At 40.8% G+C, this 17024-nt stretch overlaps 1 protein-coding gene across 10 annotated transcripts in view; it reads left to right on the forward strand.

Moving 5' to 3' along the window:
* LOC146584741 (H(+)/Cl(-) exchange transporter 5) overlaps positions 1-17024 on the forward strand; it is a 54152-nt gene that overhangs the window by 1784 nt on the left and 35344 nt on the right. For 6 of the 10 annotated variants that reach the window (XM_085324370.1, XM_085324368.1, XM_085324367.1 and 3 more), the window contains exon 2: positions 5196-5415. The exons of 2 other annotated variants lie outside the window; for them this stretch is intronic. Coding sequence is in view for 1 of the 8 variants with exons in the window: in XM_085324366.1 (XP_085180492.1) it covers positions 15363-15408 (46 nt within the window). In the remaining 7 variants the exon portion in view is untranslated. Of the gene's footprint in view, positions 1-5195; positions 5416-6213; positions 6236-15352; positions 15409-17024 lie in introns of those variants that run through there. 2 more of the 10 variants (XM_085324372.1, XM_085324366.1) reach the window with 2 other exon arrangements.

Genomic DNA, 17024 nt, shown 5'->3' on the forward strand with positions numbered 1-17024 from the left:
TTTTAAAGAACAAGAAAAGTGCTGATAAATAGTGTCACAGTATTACTTTTGTGCCCATCATAAGATGGGGTGCTCTTCACACGAAATATGCTGATGAAAGGCCATGAAGCTGCAGTAGTTAGCTCTCTGGCTTTTAGAGAGCTGTGTTCTTGTGTCTTTAGCCTTGCTTTCTTGTCTTTTTTTATTTTTTTTTATTTTTTTCCCCCATGCTTTAAGTGATTAGATAACGATGAATATTGCTCCAGTTTTGGTGGAGCGCTTTAAAAGGGCTTTCTCTAATGCTTTGTAAACATTAGACTTCAGATTTATTTGTTTTCCTGTAGGAGGTCATTCTATAGGCATATCCTTTGAGCTGGCTTCTTTATTCTCTTGTGTCTCCTGGATTGTTATCATTCTGGTGCTTGCACAGAGGAGCTATGGGTTCTGACATTGCCATCCTTGAAAGCTGTTATTAATGCTTTTGGCTGGCTTTTGAAGCTGCTGGGGAGTCAGCAGAGGAACTGGAGCATGGGCTTGATATGTCCCGATCAGCCTAAACCCCTGAGGAAACTGACAGCTCCAGTGGGAACCAGCTGGAGTCTTTGTGTTTCTGTCACTGATACCTGAATTGGACTGCAAAACCAGTGCAGTCTGAAGATGACAGTCAGTATGTTGCTGCATTTGCATCCTCATCTGGATGAAGATGGAAGTGTAGGTTTTAAGCTGCTTGCTTTAAGTGACTTTGCATCAGCAAGTCACACAAAGCTTTGAAAAGCTATAGATTCATCTTTTCGTTAATGTGGGCTGGGTGATTGTACACAATTGGCTGTAGCAGCCCAGCTGATGGGCGGTTAGGCAGCTGTAGCTTAATCTCTCTTACAGTGCGAACAGGAGCTCTTCCATATGTTTCTGAAGGAACTGCTGAAGAAGTTGCTGCCACTTGGTTGTGGTTGTTTTGCAGCAGTCGGGGGCTGCGGACAGCCTGCTTGAGCTCACACACAGCAAAGTTGGATCAGGGTAGCTTTGATGGTAGCTTGAGCATGGCCCTGAAGCAAAGGAAGGATAATTGCTTGTTCTGTTCCTCTGACTAGGTGATTGCTGTAATAAAGTATAGCTAAGCTCCTGTGCTACTGGAGGTTCGAACAGTAATGCTTTGTGGCCATAGAAATTTACACTGTAAAGCAGCAGTTTTCTGAAGCTGCAGGCTCTCATCTGTGGTTATTAGCACTTCTGCGTTGAAGTGTTGCAAGTCATGCAGCATAGGAAAGCTCTCCCTGCAAGCTATAATGCTTTACTGACAGAGATTCCCATCCTGTAGCCCTTGGAGAGTCTTCTCTGCAGCTTGCCTGGGAAGTGCTACAATGTTGAATCTCAAAACACTTATTTGAGATTCAGTTCAATACTAAATGTGTAACCATGTTCTGTATCTTTTTACTGTTTGTTTTGACAAGGTAAAGTGGCTCATGTGTTTGGGAAAAGTACTAGTCCTATCCTTGACACTGGGAGTAAACAGTTTATAAATAATGAGGGTGCAGTCATGATGTTCAGCCAGGCATGCTGATAATATTCCTTTCTCAAAGCAGTGTGACTGGATTTCTAACTTAATACACAGAGGAGAGGGAGGAGGTCTGTTTTAGGTTTTATTTTTCTGTTATTTGATCTACTAGGAAATAAAATTGTTCGATGTCAGCTCAAAAAGGTGCATGTCATTCAAACCATTGGTCTTCTCAGCGATGATAAAGGAAGAGTCTCTTATTTTAGTGCTTGTCTTGGGTGACCTAAAGTATAGGAGACGTTTCAGTAGAGGCTTCTTATTTGAAGAAGCTAAAATCCGTCTCTGGTCAGTAAGAGATGTGTATGATTGAGGTGTCTTGTACTTGTACCTCAGCAGCTAGATAACGCTGCCTCAGTCACTGAGAGAATGCAATGTGAGCTGCAGTAAATCTTTTACAGGCCTGCAATCAATCTTGAGGTCCTTTTGCCCTGTGCTCTGAAGTGTTTAGTCATTTTTCATTAGATAATGGGATAACCCTGCAGGCTATAAGTGGAGGGAGATCTAGCTTCTTGTACAAACCATGCTGGTGATGGGATGCTAAAAGGTATACTTCCCTCCCTCCTCTCCTGTTCTGTGAGTACTTGGGAGTAGAACTGTTAGTACACTGAGCTTAATATAAAACTTCATCCTGAAGTGGAGAGGCAGATCTGAAATAAAATACTGTCAGACTGACTTCCTTTCATCAGTGTTTGGCAGTCGTCTTGGATAAGCTCCTACTTCTCAGGCTTGGTTTCTTCCTAAAAGAAATATTAATCTCAGCAATTCACCAAAGAGTGTGTTTTGGGAGTCTCTTTATGCCCTGGGAAAATAATACTGTCTCCTAGACTGATGAATATAAACATTTTAAAGACTCTTTAATACACCTCTTGAAATGAAACTGGTCTCTTTGTATTCTAGGTTCAGAAATTCGTAGTCTTTAAAATACGGTCCTTGACCCTCTCTTTCCAATAGAGATTTAGTGTTTATGTCAGTTAAAATTAAACTGATCTTACCTAGTCTGTACTGTTTCAATGTTGTGATCTTTACTGCCCTGTGTTGCTATTAGATGTAGGAAGCAGGAACAATCACGAAAACAAGCGGTAAGAAATTTCACGAGAAATGTGGAATGGGAGAGTTTCTGAATTCCCTGTGTGTGTGCGCAGTGATGTTCTTGATGGAACTTGACACTAATTCAGTTTCTAAAGAGCCTTCATTCACAGTTGCCATGGAGTAATTCTGAATTTTAAGACTGAATTTTAAGACTGACATTTAATTCTGACAGTTTATCATCTAGTGATAAAGGCTATGTATCCGATCTGTGTTTTCTTGCCTGTGCAAGTTACTTTTTTTTTTCCTGCCTATAGTTGCCAAAGGCAATGAAGGGAAGGGAGAAGTAACTGGGATATTGAAGCAATTTGATGGTAAATGCTACTTCTTTAATCTAGATTGGCTTGTGGATGAATGCTGGTGCTCAGAACAGAAAAATTGGAATAACTTTGGATCGAACAGCTTGCTGTGATGTGGACCTTGCAGCAAATATTTACCCCCTCCGCACTCAGTCTTGTGGAGTTGTTACTAGTAATGGCTCTCTGGTAACTTCAAAAACTGAAATGCATATGGAAGGACACCTGGCTAGGAATGTCTTTCTATGGAGTTCCGCTATACGTGCCCCTCATCTACCTCATGCACTTGAAAACATCATAAGAAATATTTTTCAGTCACTTTCTTTGGTTAAGTGATGACTTTCATCTACTAGAAAGCATCAGAATTAGAAAATCATCATTGGCCCTGAAATACCAAACCTCATTTCTCTTTTCTTTGTTACTTTTTGTAGGAAGTTACTGGAAACTGTGTAGCACAGACACACTTATCCCCCGACCCTATTTCTCCCTTTACAGGGGTACTTATTCCTTCTGTTGTGGCAAGATCCTGTTAAACCTATTACATTTTAAAACTAGGGCTGCTCAGCTGCTGGCTAAAGCTATGAGATTTTTTTCATCTAAATACTTTCCTTCAGTCCATCTCCAACACTACTTGTCTGATTCAAGTTTAATCTAGTTCTGTTGCATGGGGAAGATGGAGGGCTTTTTTTTTCTCTCTCTCTTTTTTTTAAAAAAAGGCCAGTCAGTAAATAAGAAATTTAGCTGAAACATCAATATTTCAGGAAATGTTCTGGCTATCAAACAATAATGTTAATGACATGTTATTCCTTTGACTTTAAATGTGTTGGTAAGACAAAAAGCCAGTCGTGTAATTGTTGTGTTACAGCATACAATTAGAAAATAGAGTATCTTGCTTTCTGGATAAATAGCTGCTCTTCATGAATAGTTGGTTTAATAGGATGAATCACTGAGCAAGCTTTGAAGGTTAGTGGAGGTTAATGCGAAACAGTCAGTGCCAGGATTTAAAATAATGTTTTAAAGGACTTGGGAACTCTGACTTTACACCAGACTTTGTGCAGGTGAGTTGAGGTGGGAACTCAGCGTCTGCATGTGTTGTCCCTCTGCTAGACAGCAGCTCTGAAATGGGGGCAGTGGCAGGCTTGTGCTATTACAGTGTGGATCAGGTATAGGGATTATAAGTGTGGGATGGTACATACTTTTTTTTTTTTTTTTTAATGTAGGAGATAGTCCTGTAAATGACTGGCTGTTTTCAAGGACATGTCCACATAGCGGTGGTGGAGTTCTTCCCTCTGATTTAAGTGCTTTCTTCAGTGCTCTGGGTTTTTAGGAGTCACCTGTTTCTTCTGCTCTTTCCTTTTGTCTCCCCACTCGCCTCTCTCAGGCCCTGCCAACTCTAAAACCATTGTTACTTCTTTCTCTCCGTCACATTCCCTAATTTTCTTCTTCCATCCTTGCTGCAGCAGTTGTAGGGAGGGAGGCACCAGTAATGCCTGCAGCTGATTCTAGTGACTAACAGAAAAAGGCAAACTTTCTACTCCAAAGAATCCCTAAACTTTAATGTACTTTAATAGCAATATAGTTAATGCATCTAATATGCCAAATACCCAATATACCCAGCATTTCTGTTTCCTGACGTTTGTGGGCAGCTTTGCTGAGAAGTCCTGGAAGGACTTGGAATGGATGAAATCTAACTAAGAAGGAAATGGGTGTCCATTTGGCAAGAGGCTGCTTTTTTTCGTTTCACTGTACTTGTATGTTGCATTCCCAACTTCCTACATAAGAAGGATAAGGCTTGCAGTAGCAGAGGTTGCCATCAGGCTGGTTTTAAACTAATCCAGCTGGTTTCTCTTTCCCTCAATGCCTCCCAACAAACCCGCTGCCAGATTATAATTGAAGCCAAACTTTAAAGAAGGAGATGGTTGTTCCCAGACACCATGTCCCAAATCACCCACTCTCCTTATTACTTCTGTGGAGTATATTCTGCCTTGTATTCAGCCCTGTCTGAGGGGCGTGGTGTAATGTGTGGATGTGGGGAAGTGATGACACAAATATTTTGGCAATATTGAAGCTGGGGGGGGAATGATGAGGGATGATTTGAGGCTATTGAACAGAGCAGTGGTGTATTTGGGGGATAAGTTTACCAGGAGTTTGAATTCAGGTCTTAGTGTCTAAGTGTAGAATTCAACATCAGGTATCTGAGTTTGAATACTTGCTATGCATTTTGCGTCATGCTTTTAATTATTCACACTGAAATAACAATTTACTCTTTGATTATGCAGCATAGCATCATGTGCAGTTGTTTCTGAAGTACTACCAGCTCTGGTTCTGGAAGATCATTTTTTTGAATGAGTCCCTTGAGAATGGAAGTACCTGGAGAGACCATCCTGCTCTTAAATGTAGTTTCGGACAGCACTCAAAGGCAGAACAGATGAGGCAGCTTCCACAGGGCCTTTGGGAGCCTGCTGCATGATACAGACTAGCCACAGCACTTCAGTTAAGGTAACGTTGGATGTGTATGTGTATGGTTAATTCGATAAATTCCTAAAATGCATGATTAAGACTTCTGTAATGTTATATACCTCTTAAGTTGCAGAAGCTTGTGTAGTATTTTCAGTTTGAGGCAAATGCTCTGATACTGTGAAGTAGTGTAAAAATATCTTTATTTCAGGGCTTGTTGTGATGATACTGGTTGTACTTCATAGTTGTTGTGGGTAAATTAGTATTTTTTCTTTTCAAGATCTGGGCTTTTCTGTATAGCTGTGTGTCTTGTGAGGTAGGATGTAAGGCACATGCTTACAGTGAGACCCTTGAGGATCTCCAGCAGCCATTAGTTTTTCTGGCTGAAGAATGTTTCCAGGGAAGGTAGCTCTTCCAGCATCCTGTGGTTGTCCAGAGAAGAAAGAAGCAACTGTACTATAAGGCAAAATCTCCTATTCTTTTCCATGATAGAACAAGCTTCCATGGAAGTGGATTCTGTCTCTGTATATATGTATCTTTTCTCTTTCACCAGTTGGCTGCTAAATTTTAACTCTTGATTTGGCTGCACAGTGGCTGTGTTTACGTTTTATCCAGAAGAACGGATGCTGCAGGCCAACTTTGGTAAAACAGTTCTGGGAAAAGAATATACCTGGTTAAGCACTTGGTTGGACAGAGGCAACCCTGTGGTTTCCTTAGGGGGCAGGGGTTGAGTTTATTAATTTCTTGATTTTGTCCCTGCTTTCCCTCTTAATAGTCCGTTTGCCTCTTCATAGGTTTTGCTCTAAGGAGAAAGTTTTCAAGAAATTTAAGTACTGTAGTGAGATCTACCTGAGGTCCTGAGGTATATAAAATTATTTTATTTATTTATTTATTAATAACACCTGTTACAATACTACTTTTAAAAAGGCTTTAAACAAAGAGAGGATTTACTGCTGTGACCAGTGGTAGTCCATTTCTGCCATCCTTTAAAATTACAAGGGCCATCATCCATAAAAGGAAAATTCTTCATGTGTTTATATTGTATTTGTGATCCCTAAATCTCTGGGTAACAATAAGTTGGCAGTTTCTGATGAAAAGTATGCACATTTGTATAAAACATTGTACAGAAAACAGTGTGGAAGGTGTTCATTAAATGTTATAAGAGGATCTGAAAGACATGTAATGTTGACTGTGCTATCTTTTGTGGATCAAAACAGTATTCAGCTTGCTAAACTAATTCTGGGAAAGGCTAGACTGTTACATGTGCAGTTCCTGAGAAATTTGCAGAAAATAAAGTGGAAAGTTAGGTCACTTATTCCAATGACTTAGGTGCTTTATTTTTTTTTTTTTGAAGAATTTGGCTTTCCCCTTAGGGGTAGATGGAGATCTCCTTGTATTATGAGTGAGCTGGAATTTTAGATAGCTAGAGAACATTGTACACAGCAATTATTGCAACTCCTTGTGCTACCTGACTGCTGCCTTCTGTTGCTAGAGGGTGGAGAATGAGCTATTGGGTACATACTTGATTTGTAGGCGACTGCAGCATCTTTGGAAATTCAGAGTCCTGAGAGCTGCTTAAGCATTTTAGTCAGTGAGTTAGCCCTTGGTTATCCTGTTGTTGCTATGCCAGCTTGTTCTGGTTCAATGAAATGGGTTCAAAACTGCTGGGCTGCAATAGATTACTTTCAAAATCACTTCCACTCCCTCCCCCCCCTTCAGGAACTTCCAGTTTACTTGCAACGTGTAGTGACTGTGCAAGAAAAGAGTTTGTGTACTTTGGATTGAATAGCCAGTCAGTCTGAGGAAGTATCCACAAGCAGAATGAAATCCATTACTTCGACAAAAATGTATGAAATCAACTGCATCGTGGGCTACTCCTAGCCACTGGAAAGCTCAGAAGGATTTCATGGGGAGGGAGGTGTTTGAAAGGTAACTTGTGCATACAACACTCAGCACCTGGCTGCTTAACAGCATTCAGTGCATGCCAGTCTAATTTTCACTGCAATTTGGCAGCTTCTCTTTGAATCATTAACTACCACCTCCCTAGGGATATTCAGCTAATGTACAGTAGTTCTTGCCAATGCTCTGGTTCTCCTCCCGTAACCTCCTTACAATTGCAAAAGGAGGTTAAGTATCCTGTTCCCACTGAGAGTTTTGTGAGAGCTGGACTTTTTAAGTTCTCCTTGTACCTCTCAAAATCCCCTCTTAAGCCAGTTTTAGCTTATATTTCAATAACAAATGTAGACGTTTTCTGTGTTGTCAAACAAGCAGAACTGCAACATCCTTGAAATAAATGTCTTGCTTGAGACCACTCTTATGCTGCTTGAATTTCAGAGTGTGCTGTGAAGCATGACATAAAAAAGGATGATGTTTTGCTGGAAGAGGTGTATTACTTGGAATTTATGAAAGTATGAAATATCTGTCAACTAAAACTTTGTTAGTATGAAGGTGAAGTGGACTATAAAATGTAATCAGAAATATCTGTAGAAGTCTTGCTGTTGTAGTCATAATGGCCCTTTTTTAAGAAAAGGCAGTGTTTATGAAAAGAGATGATATTTCATTAGTGTTTTTTGGCTTTTCCTATCTGACAGGCTTTGGGGCATAAACCTCATTGAATCTTTAGGACTTGAGCTCCATAATGCCAAAATCTTGCTCTTTTCCAATTCCAATAAAATAATGAAATAGCACAAATATGGTACAGAAATAATGGAATTATTAGATCATTCTGAATTTTGCAATCCAAAAGAAAATGTCATCTGTAGTAATGTTAATTGCATAACCAGTGTTTGTGATATGAATACTGATAGGACTATGGGGAGATATGTGTTTAACCTGAAAAGTAGAAATGTGCTAGCAAAACATTAGTTCTATTGTTGGAGTAGTTTGTTTTAGTTGGGAAGTGGAAAATTAACTGCATTTTTCATAAATTTATTTATTTATTGCCATATAGGAAGCAAATAGGAAAGGATAACTACTTAAAAATACTGCTGCTTGGCAAATTGTACTTCATTTGATGTGAAATCATCTTGCATAATACATGGTTCAAAAGGGTCCTGCGGGTGCTTAGTGTGTGAATATCACTGTAGAGCATTGGTGATGTGATTTCTAGGCAGGAGCTACTGTATCTCCCAGGCTGGTTTTGGGAAGCTATTCTGTTTAAGTGACAATGCAGTGGGTGTATTTTGCAAATGAGGGAAGGAGTTTATCCTCTGGCTAGAATGATTCTTGGGATCTCTTATTTCCAATTGAGGAATCTCTTTCAGGAACTATTACTGAGTCTTAAAACTCTTGAGTTTAAATAAGGTTGCGTATACTCTGTGTTTTCAGACCATGCAGTGGAAAGAGAACATTTGCATAAAAAACTACTGGTCAATACTACTAGTTCTCATGCTGTCTTGAAGACTCTCTAGTATTAAGATCTTCTCTTCTTGCCTCTAAGTCATTTTTCACTTGATCATTGTGTTTAGTTTGATCTTGGTGTGCTGCCACAGGCTGCGTTGTGATAATGGGTTGTTCAATGTCAGAGCTAGATATAGCTGAAGAGAGAAGGTGCAAGGGAATGATCTTTGACTCCAATGTGCTGTTGCTGTGATTGATTGGTAGAAAGTAACAGGATAGATGCTAAAGCTGAATGAGTGACTCAGTTACTGATGGGAATATGCATTTTGGAGCTGCTGCTTGCCTCATCGCTTCTGGATGTAGCACAGAGCGTGGACTTCTAACTCATTTTATCTCACTGGCCTGGACCAATAGCTACAGAATGCATGGGCCGGTGGCTGATTCCATTTGGCTGAATGAATTCAAAGAAATCTTATTGTATGTTCCTGAAGATTTGATGAGCCTGCGGCTGGGCAGTAGATGATTTTTAAATCATCGTTTAATTACTGTGTGGGTCTGTTTTAGAACAAGGTTATAGTTCAGTTGCTGCTCCTAAGCAGATGTCTAGTAGTTATCCAACTTCAGAATCCTGTATTTCAAAAGAGGGAAGTACTAGCGGAGAAACTGCTGGTGCTATATGGGAACTGTTGTAAATAACTGAATTTAGCTTGCAAATGACAGAAATCTAAAAACCAGCAACAAGACCTTTAACAACCTTTGTTGTGTGGGATAGTCAGAAGCTTCCTTTAAGTTTAGTCTTTGGAATTGTCAAGTCAGGCTACTTTTTGCCAGAACATTAACCTAAAAAGAGATCAAGAAGTGCTTGCAGACAAGCAGTTAGGTGTAAGAGACTTGTGTAGTATGTGTAGTGAGGATGCTTCAGGACCAGGAAAGAGCTGTGTGGATGAGTTAGCACTCAGCAGCAAACTGGCCTGATTTCTTCCTGTGATGTAGTAGTTTTTCAGCTATTTTTAAAAGCTCCAAGTACCTAGCTATTTGCTTTTTTTTTTTTCCTGAAAATTAACAGAAAGTATATATGATGGAAAGGATGGACTAATCGGCACCTTCCTTCCGAATGCGTCCACTTTGCAAGACAAAAACTGAGATCTTTGTGGGTCTTTCTGCAATTTTCTTCCCATCTGCAGTGGGAACATTTCATTGTGGCTAATATGCTGGAGGGAGCTATATGGGGAGGCCTAGTAGTTGCTCAATTTGTATCCTGAAGGATCGCAAAAGCTCTAGTACTTGGCATTAGTTCTGTACGTGACCTAGAAAATGTGATCTGTCACCCAGTTCACACAACACAGCACTTGCTGTTTACTGAAATGAGAAGGCTGATGTTTAGTGATTGCTAAGCTTAACCTAAGGAAAACACACAACCCCATAAATATGAGAACCATTCTTGGGTCCCATCTTACTGGAATGAAGAGGGTAGAAAGATGGGATAAACTGGGAGAACTTGTTATTTACCTGCTGGGAAACCAAAGACTCTTCCAGTAGTTGCTCTCTTACATTGCTTTCACAAATACTTCATGAACTGTAGCTTTGTCATGCTTAAAGTAGCCACCACTGATAATCTATTTATAGTACTACCTATTCAAACCTACTTTTCCAAATGTTGATGACTTGCAATAGCAGGATGGTTGTCTGAATCTTTAGGCAAGACACCTCTGCTAGGAAAAAGAATTATGCAAAGATTAGTTGTCTGGAGCTGAAGGTTATCCTTAAATACCACCCTGCCTGCCATGCTCTGTCCCTTTAGCTGTGCCTGTCAGAAACTGTAGGAACTTTATCTTGAGAATTAGGACTGTAGATGTGCTATAACTTTGAGTGTAACATGGAAGAGACTTTGAAAACATAGCATAATGTTGTGTGGTGAAGCATAAGCAATGTACTTGCCTTAGTTTCCTGCTCAGGAGTCTGTGGTGTGCTGAGCTTCAGGAAATTGTGGTTTGGATCTCGTTTACATTTATACTTATAAACTCACAAGTGAGTTAAATGTTGAAAGTTTCCTAAAGATGATTAGTACGCACAGAAGGATTTCTCAGGCATGCTTGTAGTTTTAGATGAGGGAAATGCGCCTTCCATTCATTTGAGAGTGGAAAGCTTTATTCAAGTGTTAAAATCCTCTAACTTTCCATCTTCCTTCCGCTGTTGGCCTTGCTTCTGCAGGTGGCCACTGCTGGAGCTACCAAATTTGATCTAACAGGTGCTTACTGTTGGTGGGTAAATTTTAAATGTTTGATTTGCTCTCAAGAATGAGGTGGTCTTGAAGATCTAGCATCTCTCATAATTCAGCAAAAGCAAGGAGTATTCTTTATTATAAGAGAAGGAGAAGTTTTACCCTAGGTGTCGGTAGCCACTATACATCTGTAAATGCATGGAGGAAAAAGGTGGATGTTATTCTGCCTGACAGAAAGCAGAAAATCTTTGTTTGGAGTTGAAAGCTGAAACCTCATCCCATAACTGGTGTGTGACTTGATACAGTTAAAATGGCTTATGAAAGTCAGAATACAAGCAGTGTTTTAGGCCATGGCTTCACAAAACGCAGCACCACTTGCAGTAGATGCTACAGGTAGCAAGGGAAGTGTGGTCGTGGCATACACACAGAATTGCAAACTGTTTTGCTTGTGCTTGGGAATGTCATTATGTTGGTAAGTATTCAGCAAGGTACAGGATAGCCATGCCAATGAAAAGTATGTGGTGCTTGCCATCTTTGTACTGCTTTAAGCTTCAAAAGTCTGTCCCACACCAGTCTGTTTAATTCCTACAGGTTTGTCTAACCTGTAGCCCTTTAACTGAAACTTAGAACTGAAATTACAAAATGTTCAGGAGGAAAAAACCAAGCAAAAACAAGGCAATCCAATGACATGAGTTTCAGTATTTGCTATGGTTCTACAAAATGAAATGTGCTACAAAAATTAGGACTTCCGGAGAAAAACAGACTGTGAAATGTCCATGTACACAGTATAAGTACCAGTGTGGCTGCTTTGATTTGAATCAAATCGTTATGATGACTTGTTTAGTCCTTCTAATGACATGGCCAAGAAAACCAGAATTCTGCTGGAGCTTCCATTTCCTGATATGAAACCTGAAAAATCAACCTGAAAATTGTATGGCTTTCCTATATTGAGGGAAGAGAAGCTGCACTCAAGTGAAGCTAGCAGTAAGGGTGATGCTCTACAAGATAACCCCCCCCCCCAAAAAAAAAAAAAAAAAAATGTTATCAGAGTTATTCTAATTCATGGGTGCTTCTGGAAATCATAACTTGTATGGGTCCAATTTATATTATTTATATGGGTCCAGGTATAGATAACTGTAGAAAATTCATGGTGATGTCAGTGAAATTGTTAAAATGAAAATATGCCCTACTTTTTCGGGGAGGGGGGGGCATTGAGTGCTGGGGTTCCCTGCTTGTAATTATCAGGCAAGTGTTTCTCAGCTTTTAAGAGGTAGAGGTTGATGGTGCAATATATGGCAAAGATAGTATGCACTGGAAACCTGACTCACTTGCAACCTGCAGGTGGTTGTAGGATTGCCTCTGCTCTTGAATTCCCTGCAGGTGACTTACCACTTCAGAAAACAGAGGAAACCCATGAGGATAGGAGAGGCTCAGTATGGGTTACTCCTGCTGTTTTTATGGGAAACTTGAGTACAATATACTGGTCAGTGACTGAAGTTAGGCGCTTTCATGTCCATTGGTCTAGTCTCTCTTTTGTGCTTAGAGGGAAACTTGCTGAGAACTGCTCTTTGTGCAAGAGCTTACCAGTCACTGTGTTGTACCATCTTAAAGAATTTTTAATGTGAATTTGCAACCAGTTAACATAGGACCTGGTTTACTAGAGATGATTTAGCAACCTATTGATAATTCCAGTAAAGCTTTAAACATGGTCGTGTTCTCTGGCTGTTAAATATGACTTGACATTGTTTTAACAAAATCTCTTAAACCTATACCCAGCACAAATAATATTCCAAAAAACTTGGGCATGTACAGAAGAAGGAGGGATAAGGAGTTTCCTGAAGAAGCCAGTTGATACAGCAGATAACTGGCAGGAAGTAGTGAGGATAATGCGTTTCTAATAATTATTTATGATTTAGTACTGTTACCAGTGACAGCTGATCTGAATTTGTACTGAACAATGTTTCTTCTAGCAAATCACTTTGGCAGGACTGATTTCAGTCCTGAGTTAGGTCTGAAGTGTATTTGTCTTTTGTTTTACCAGCGTGCCTGGAAACCTACTGTGTAGCATTACCAAGCTACAGCTTGTCTCTGTTGTTACCCTGCTTTGAATCTTACCTCGGGTTAGTAGCTATGGCTGCAGCAGCACTCTGTGCAGTTTTAGGATGGGTAATGTGGGCACAGCTGTCTGCTTCTAGAAGCAGTGCCATTTTGCTGAGCTCAACTGGTTTTGGTGAGACAATTCTGTGTAAAGTAGCTGCAAGGTATGTGTGGGTGCACTGATGTTGGAAAAAAACCCAGCTTCTTCCTGGCATTTCCTGGCAAGAAGTAAATAAGCATTTTCCCCTTTTTGTGGATGAAGACCCTGGAGCAGATGCTGTGGTTTATCTAAATCCACAAAGTTGTTTCATGAGGTAGGGAATATAGTCCTACAGTTCTTGGCTCCTAGTCTAAGGTCTGCCTACTCTATCTGCACTACTTTTTTTTCCCATATCTCTTTGCTGATAGGTACCAAAAGATAAAACAGCGAACTTAAGAGAATTGCTTGTATCTTCCCCAGAGCTGTAATGAAAGTGAAGAGTAGAAGAGAGAGAATCCCAGCTGCTTACTTGAAGTGCTTCTTCATTGAAGTAACTGTCAGGAGTGGATTTTCCCAAATACTTTGGCCTTCTTCCTATTCTTTTTTTTCTAGCTCTTGCTTTTCTAGAACCCGTGAAGCCTGTAACTCTCCATCTACATGAGTATGGCACGTGGGTGACAGAATTAGCTGCTGTTCTGTATTGGCCCTAGCAAGCCTGGACCCTTGTATTCATCCTTTTACTTTGTCTTCCCATCTGAAAGTCAGATGTTTCCATAGTTCCCATCCTGCTCTGCCCTGTTGACATTTATTTTATTTTTTTTTCCTCCAAGCACTTGAAGAGTGTATTCCCACTTGATTTTTTTGAATGTTCATGTCCAGGAACAGCCTGGAAAGGCTTTGTGCTGTCTCCTTGAGCCTAGGAAGGGTGCTTTCCTGCTTCCACCTTAATGCTGAGCTGGGAGAAGTGAAAAGAGCCCTCTTTATTTAGCTACTTCAAAGAAAGGAGCTGTAAACTTTCCATAGAAAGAAGCAGAGAATGGGAAAATGGGATTTAGGCTAGGAGATGAAGCATTAGTCTCCCGTTCAGAGGAGGAACAACTCTGTGTTACATGTTTCAGGATCTGTGATATGAAGGGGTCTAAAACAACTTTCTTGGTTTACCACTATGCTGAAATTTCTTGTGTATGGAGTAAGCTGTTTTGCTCTGAAATGAAGCTTTTAAAAATAATTGCAGCGTGAGCCTTTTGAGTGATTGTGTTGCTGTAAATCCTAAACCCATGCCAATACTAGAAGTATTGACGTAACAATCAAGTGATTTTTGTTTCTCCTTTTCTTTGTTTTTTTTTCAATTACAACCGATTTCTTTCTGCTCCCCTTATTTGTGTACGGTTATGGAAAGGTGTGTAAAACCATTTGAGAAGATGCAGTGGAGAGAAACTGGGGTTCAGAATTAAAGGCAGAAGGGGGCAAAAGTATCCTGAACTATCAGGCTCTTGCTTGCAAATCAAAACTGAGCTTTGATAAGCAAATTTCTTGGGGGGCGGGGGAACTAGCTTTTTTGATCTTGGCTTTGGGCTTTCAAATTAAAGCCAAATTTCAAATTACATCAATAGCTGCTATGTGGGGAGCCTGCTCCTTCTCCCTTGGAAATAAAGACTCATGAAAGCAACTGATCAAAATTACTCTGTTTGCTTTTTAAAGATTTTTCTTCCCATGTAGTAACTGTGGTGCTGGTGGTAGAGCCAGAGCTAAGCCTCCTATCAGATGGGGAGGGGAAAAAAAAAGTTTTGGAAGCTTTTAGTGCTCTGATGTAGAAAACTTCAGACTTGTGTGCTGGAAAGCATTGCTTCACATTCTTGGGTTAGCGCACGAGCAGCCCTGGAGGGCTGGCTTGACGGAAGTGAGTTTAGTGGCAGTGTGTACAGCAGCTGGTTTGCTGCACCTCCTCTCGGCTGCTGCATTTTTAGAGAAGTCATGCTGGTGCAGAGGTGGCACAAGGACAGACACTTCAGCACAGGCGGGGGAACAAACCTGCTCAGGACTGGAGATGACGACGGAGTGTGAAATGGGGCAAGGAGAGAATGTGTGGCCTGGAGTATTTAGTGGCAATTTGAATGCATTTGGAGCAAAGGTATTTGCATTGAGATGGCGCCTAGGAGCGACTTTGCTCATCTAGAACGGCAGTGAGGTATTCCGGCTTCCTGACTGCTAGCACTGTCATCTGAGTCATTTCCAGGCATCGTAGGGCCAACTGCTTCAGGTTTTACTTCGTCGCTTCCCTCTGCTTGCCTGAGATGGCAAAAAACAAGTCTGATCAAGGAGGAAGAGGGTAGTGGCAGCATCTTGGGGAGGATGGCTGCAGCTTCGCTCAAGCGCTGGATAAACCAGGAGCCTCTTGGTATGTACGCCCACTACGGGAGAGCCCATGCAAGTGCTGGTAGCACAACAGCACCTGCACTAGGTGACTAGGTAGGAAAGAGCAGCCCTTGCCTGTTGGAGGAAGGGGGTAGTAAATGAACAGAGTAGCCAAGTGTGTAAACACAGTTAATTTTTGGTGCATGTAGTTTTTAGCTTGGAAAGACACAGCTGTACCAGAGAGGATGTGTTGCTGTAAGAACAGGTGATTTAAACTTGTATCTCTAGTGGCAACCTGAGGATTTATGGAAGAAATTGGTAATTCAGCGACTTGCCTCCATGTCCTTTTTCTGCTGCGAACATACTAGAAGTTGCCTGGTTGCTGGGACTTGAAAGTGTAGTGTGTGCTTCTTTATTTATTTTTTTTTTAACTGTTGGTAAATGAGAACAGACTTGGGGTTGGAGAGAGGGGAGCAGGAACTGACATACCTCAGACTCTCTAAGCCACCTCTGCATGGCAGATTGAGAACTGGATTGAGTTGTGCTTCATCAAAACAGGCTGTCTGAAGAAGATCACAGCGCTTGAAATTTGATTTAATTCTTCTGTTTCTTCTGTCCGTAGTTTTCTGTGTGCACTGATTAAAGGCTGGAACCTGGTCTATCTTCGTGCTCTTGGGATGTGTTGAAAGCATTGTTTCTGACAGGCGGACTCCAGCAGCTTGTGCGCCTTTCCTGAACGTTGAGCTCAGATCAGCAAGTGCTCAGCATTTTTTTTTGCCTTGCTATCCTGCAGAAGTTTAATGAGTAAACAGGATTTAAAAGTTAAGCAACATAATGTTCCAAAGAAATTCTGAGTAAAGAACTTAGTGTCACTTTGTTGTACGAAGCCAAGATTTTTTGCGTGGTATGGGTTTTTTGTAATAGGAAGTGCTTTCTGCAGACCATAATTCATACTGTTTGCAAATGCTGTCTCTTTTTTATCTTCCATCTCCGTTCTCCTTCCTGAAATAAGGCTAAACTGCATATCTGATTCCTCTGTAATTCTCTTGAAAAATATGTATGTTTGCAAGAGAGGAAATAAAAATGCCCCATTTTCAGGTTGCAAGAGCTAGGTTTGAAGTTGCAACCCTAATTTTTCGGATTTGGGTTGTTATTACATGTTTGGATCTTGTGCTGTCTTAGTTTTCCCCTAAATCCAAAGAGGAGAAAGAGGAGAGGTGGGTTTTATGCCTCAGCTTGGCGCAGAAAGCTCTTTGACATGGCAGCAGATTAAGGGCACTTAATTAAGATTGTTAACAATGTTTAATAGCAGGCTTTCATGAACAGACTGCTTTTTGAAGCTTCAGGTTCAGGTAGTTAAGAATCATGAATCACAGAAGTTCTTATGCTAATTTGCCTACATCCCAGAAAGGGACAGATGGATCTATGGAGTCAAGTGAGCTCAGCAGATCTGGAGAGTGTATCATAGAATCAATAAGGTTGGAAGGGACCTCTGGAGATCAGCTAATCTAACCCCCCTGCTCAAGCAGGGTCACCAAGAGCATGTTAGACAGGGTTGCTGGATATCCAGGCAGGCCTTGAAGATCTTCAGAGGAGGAGACTCCACAACCTCTCTGGGCAACCTGTTTCTAGTGCTCTGTCACTCTCACAGTGAAGATA

Source organism: Rhea americana, unplaced genomic scaffold, assembly GCF_003343005.1.
Source record: "Rhea americana isolate MKP2758 unplaced genomic scaffold, rheAme1 scaffold_90, whole genome shotgun sequence".
Lineage (NCBI taxonomy): Eukaryota > Metazoa > Chordata > Aves > Rheiformes > Rheidae > Rhea > Rhea americana.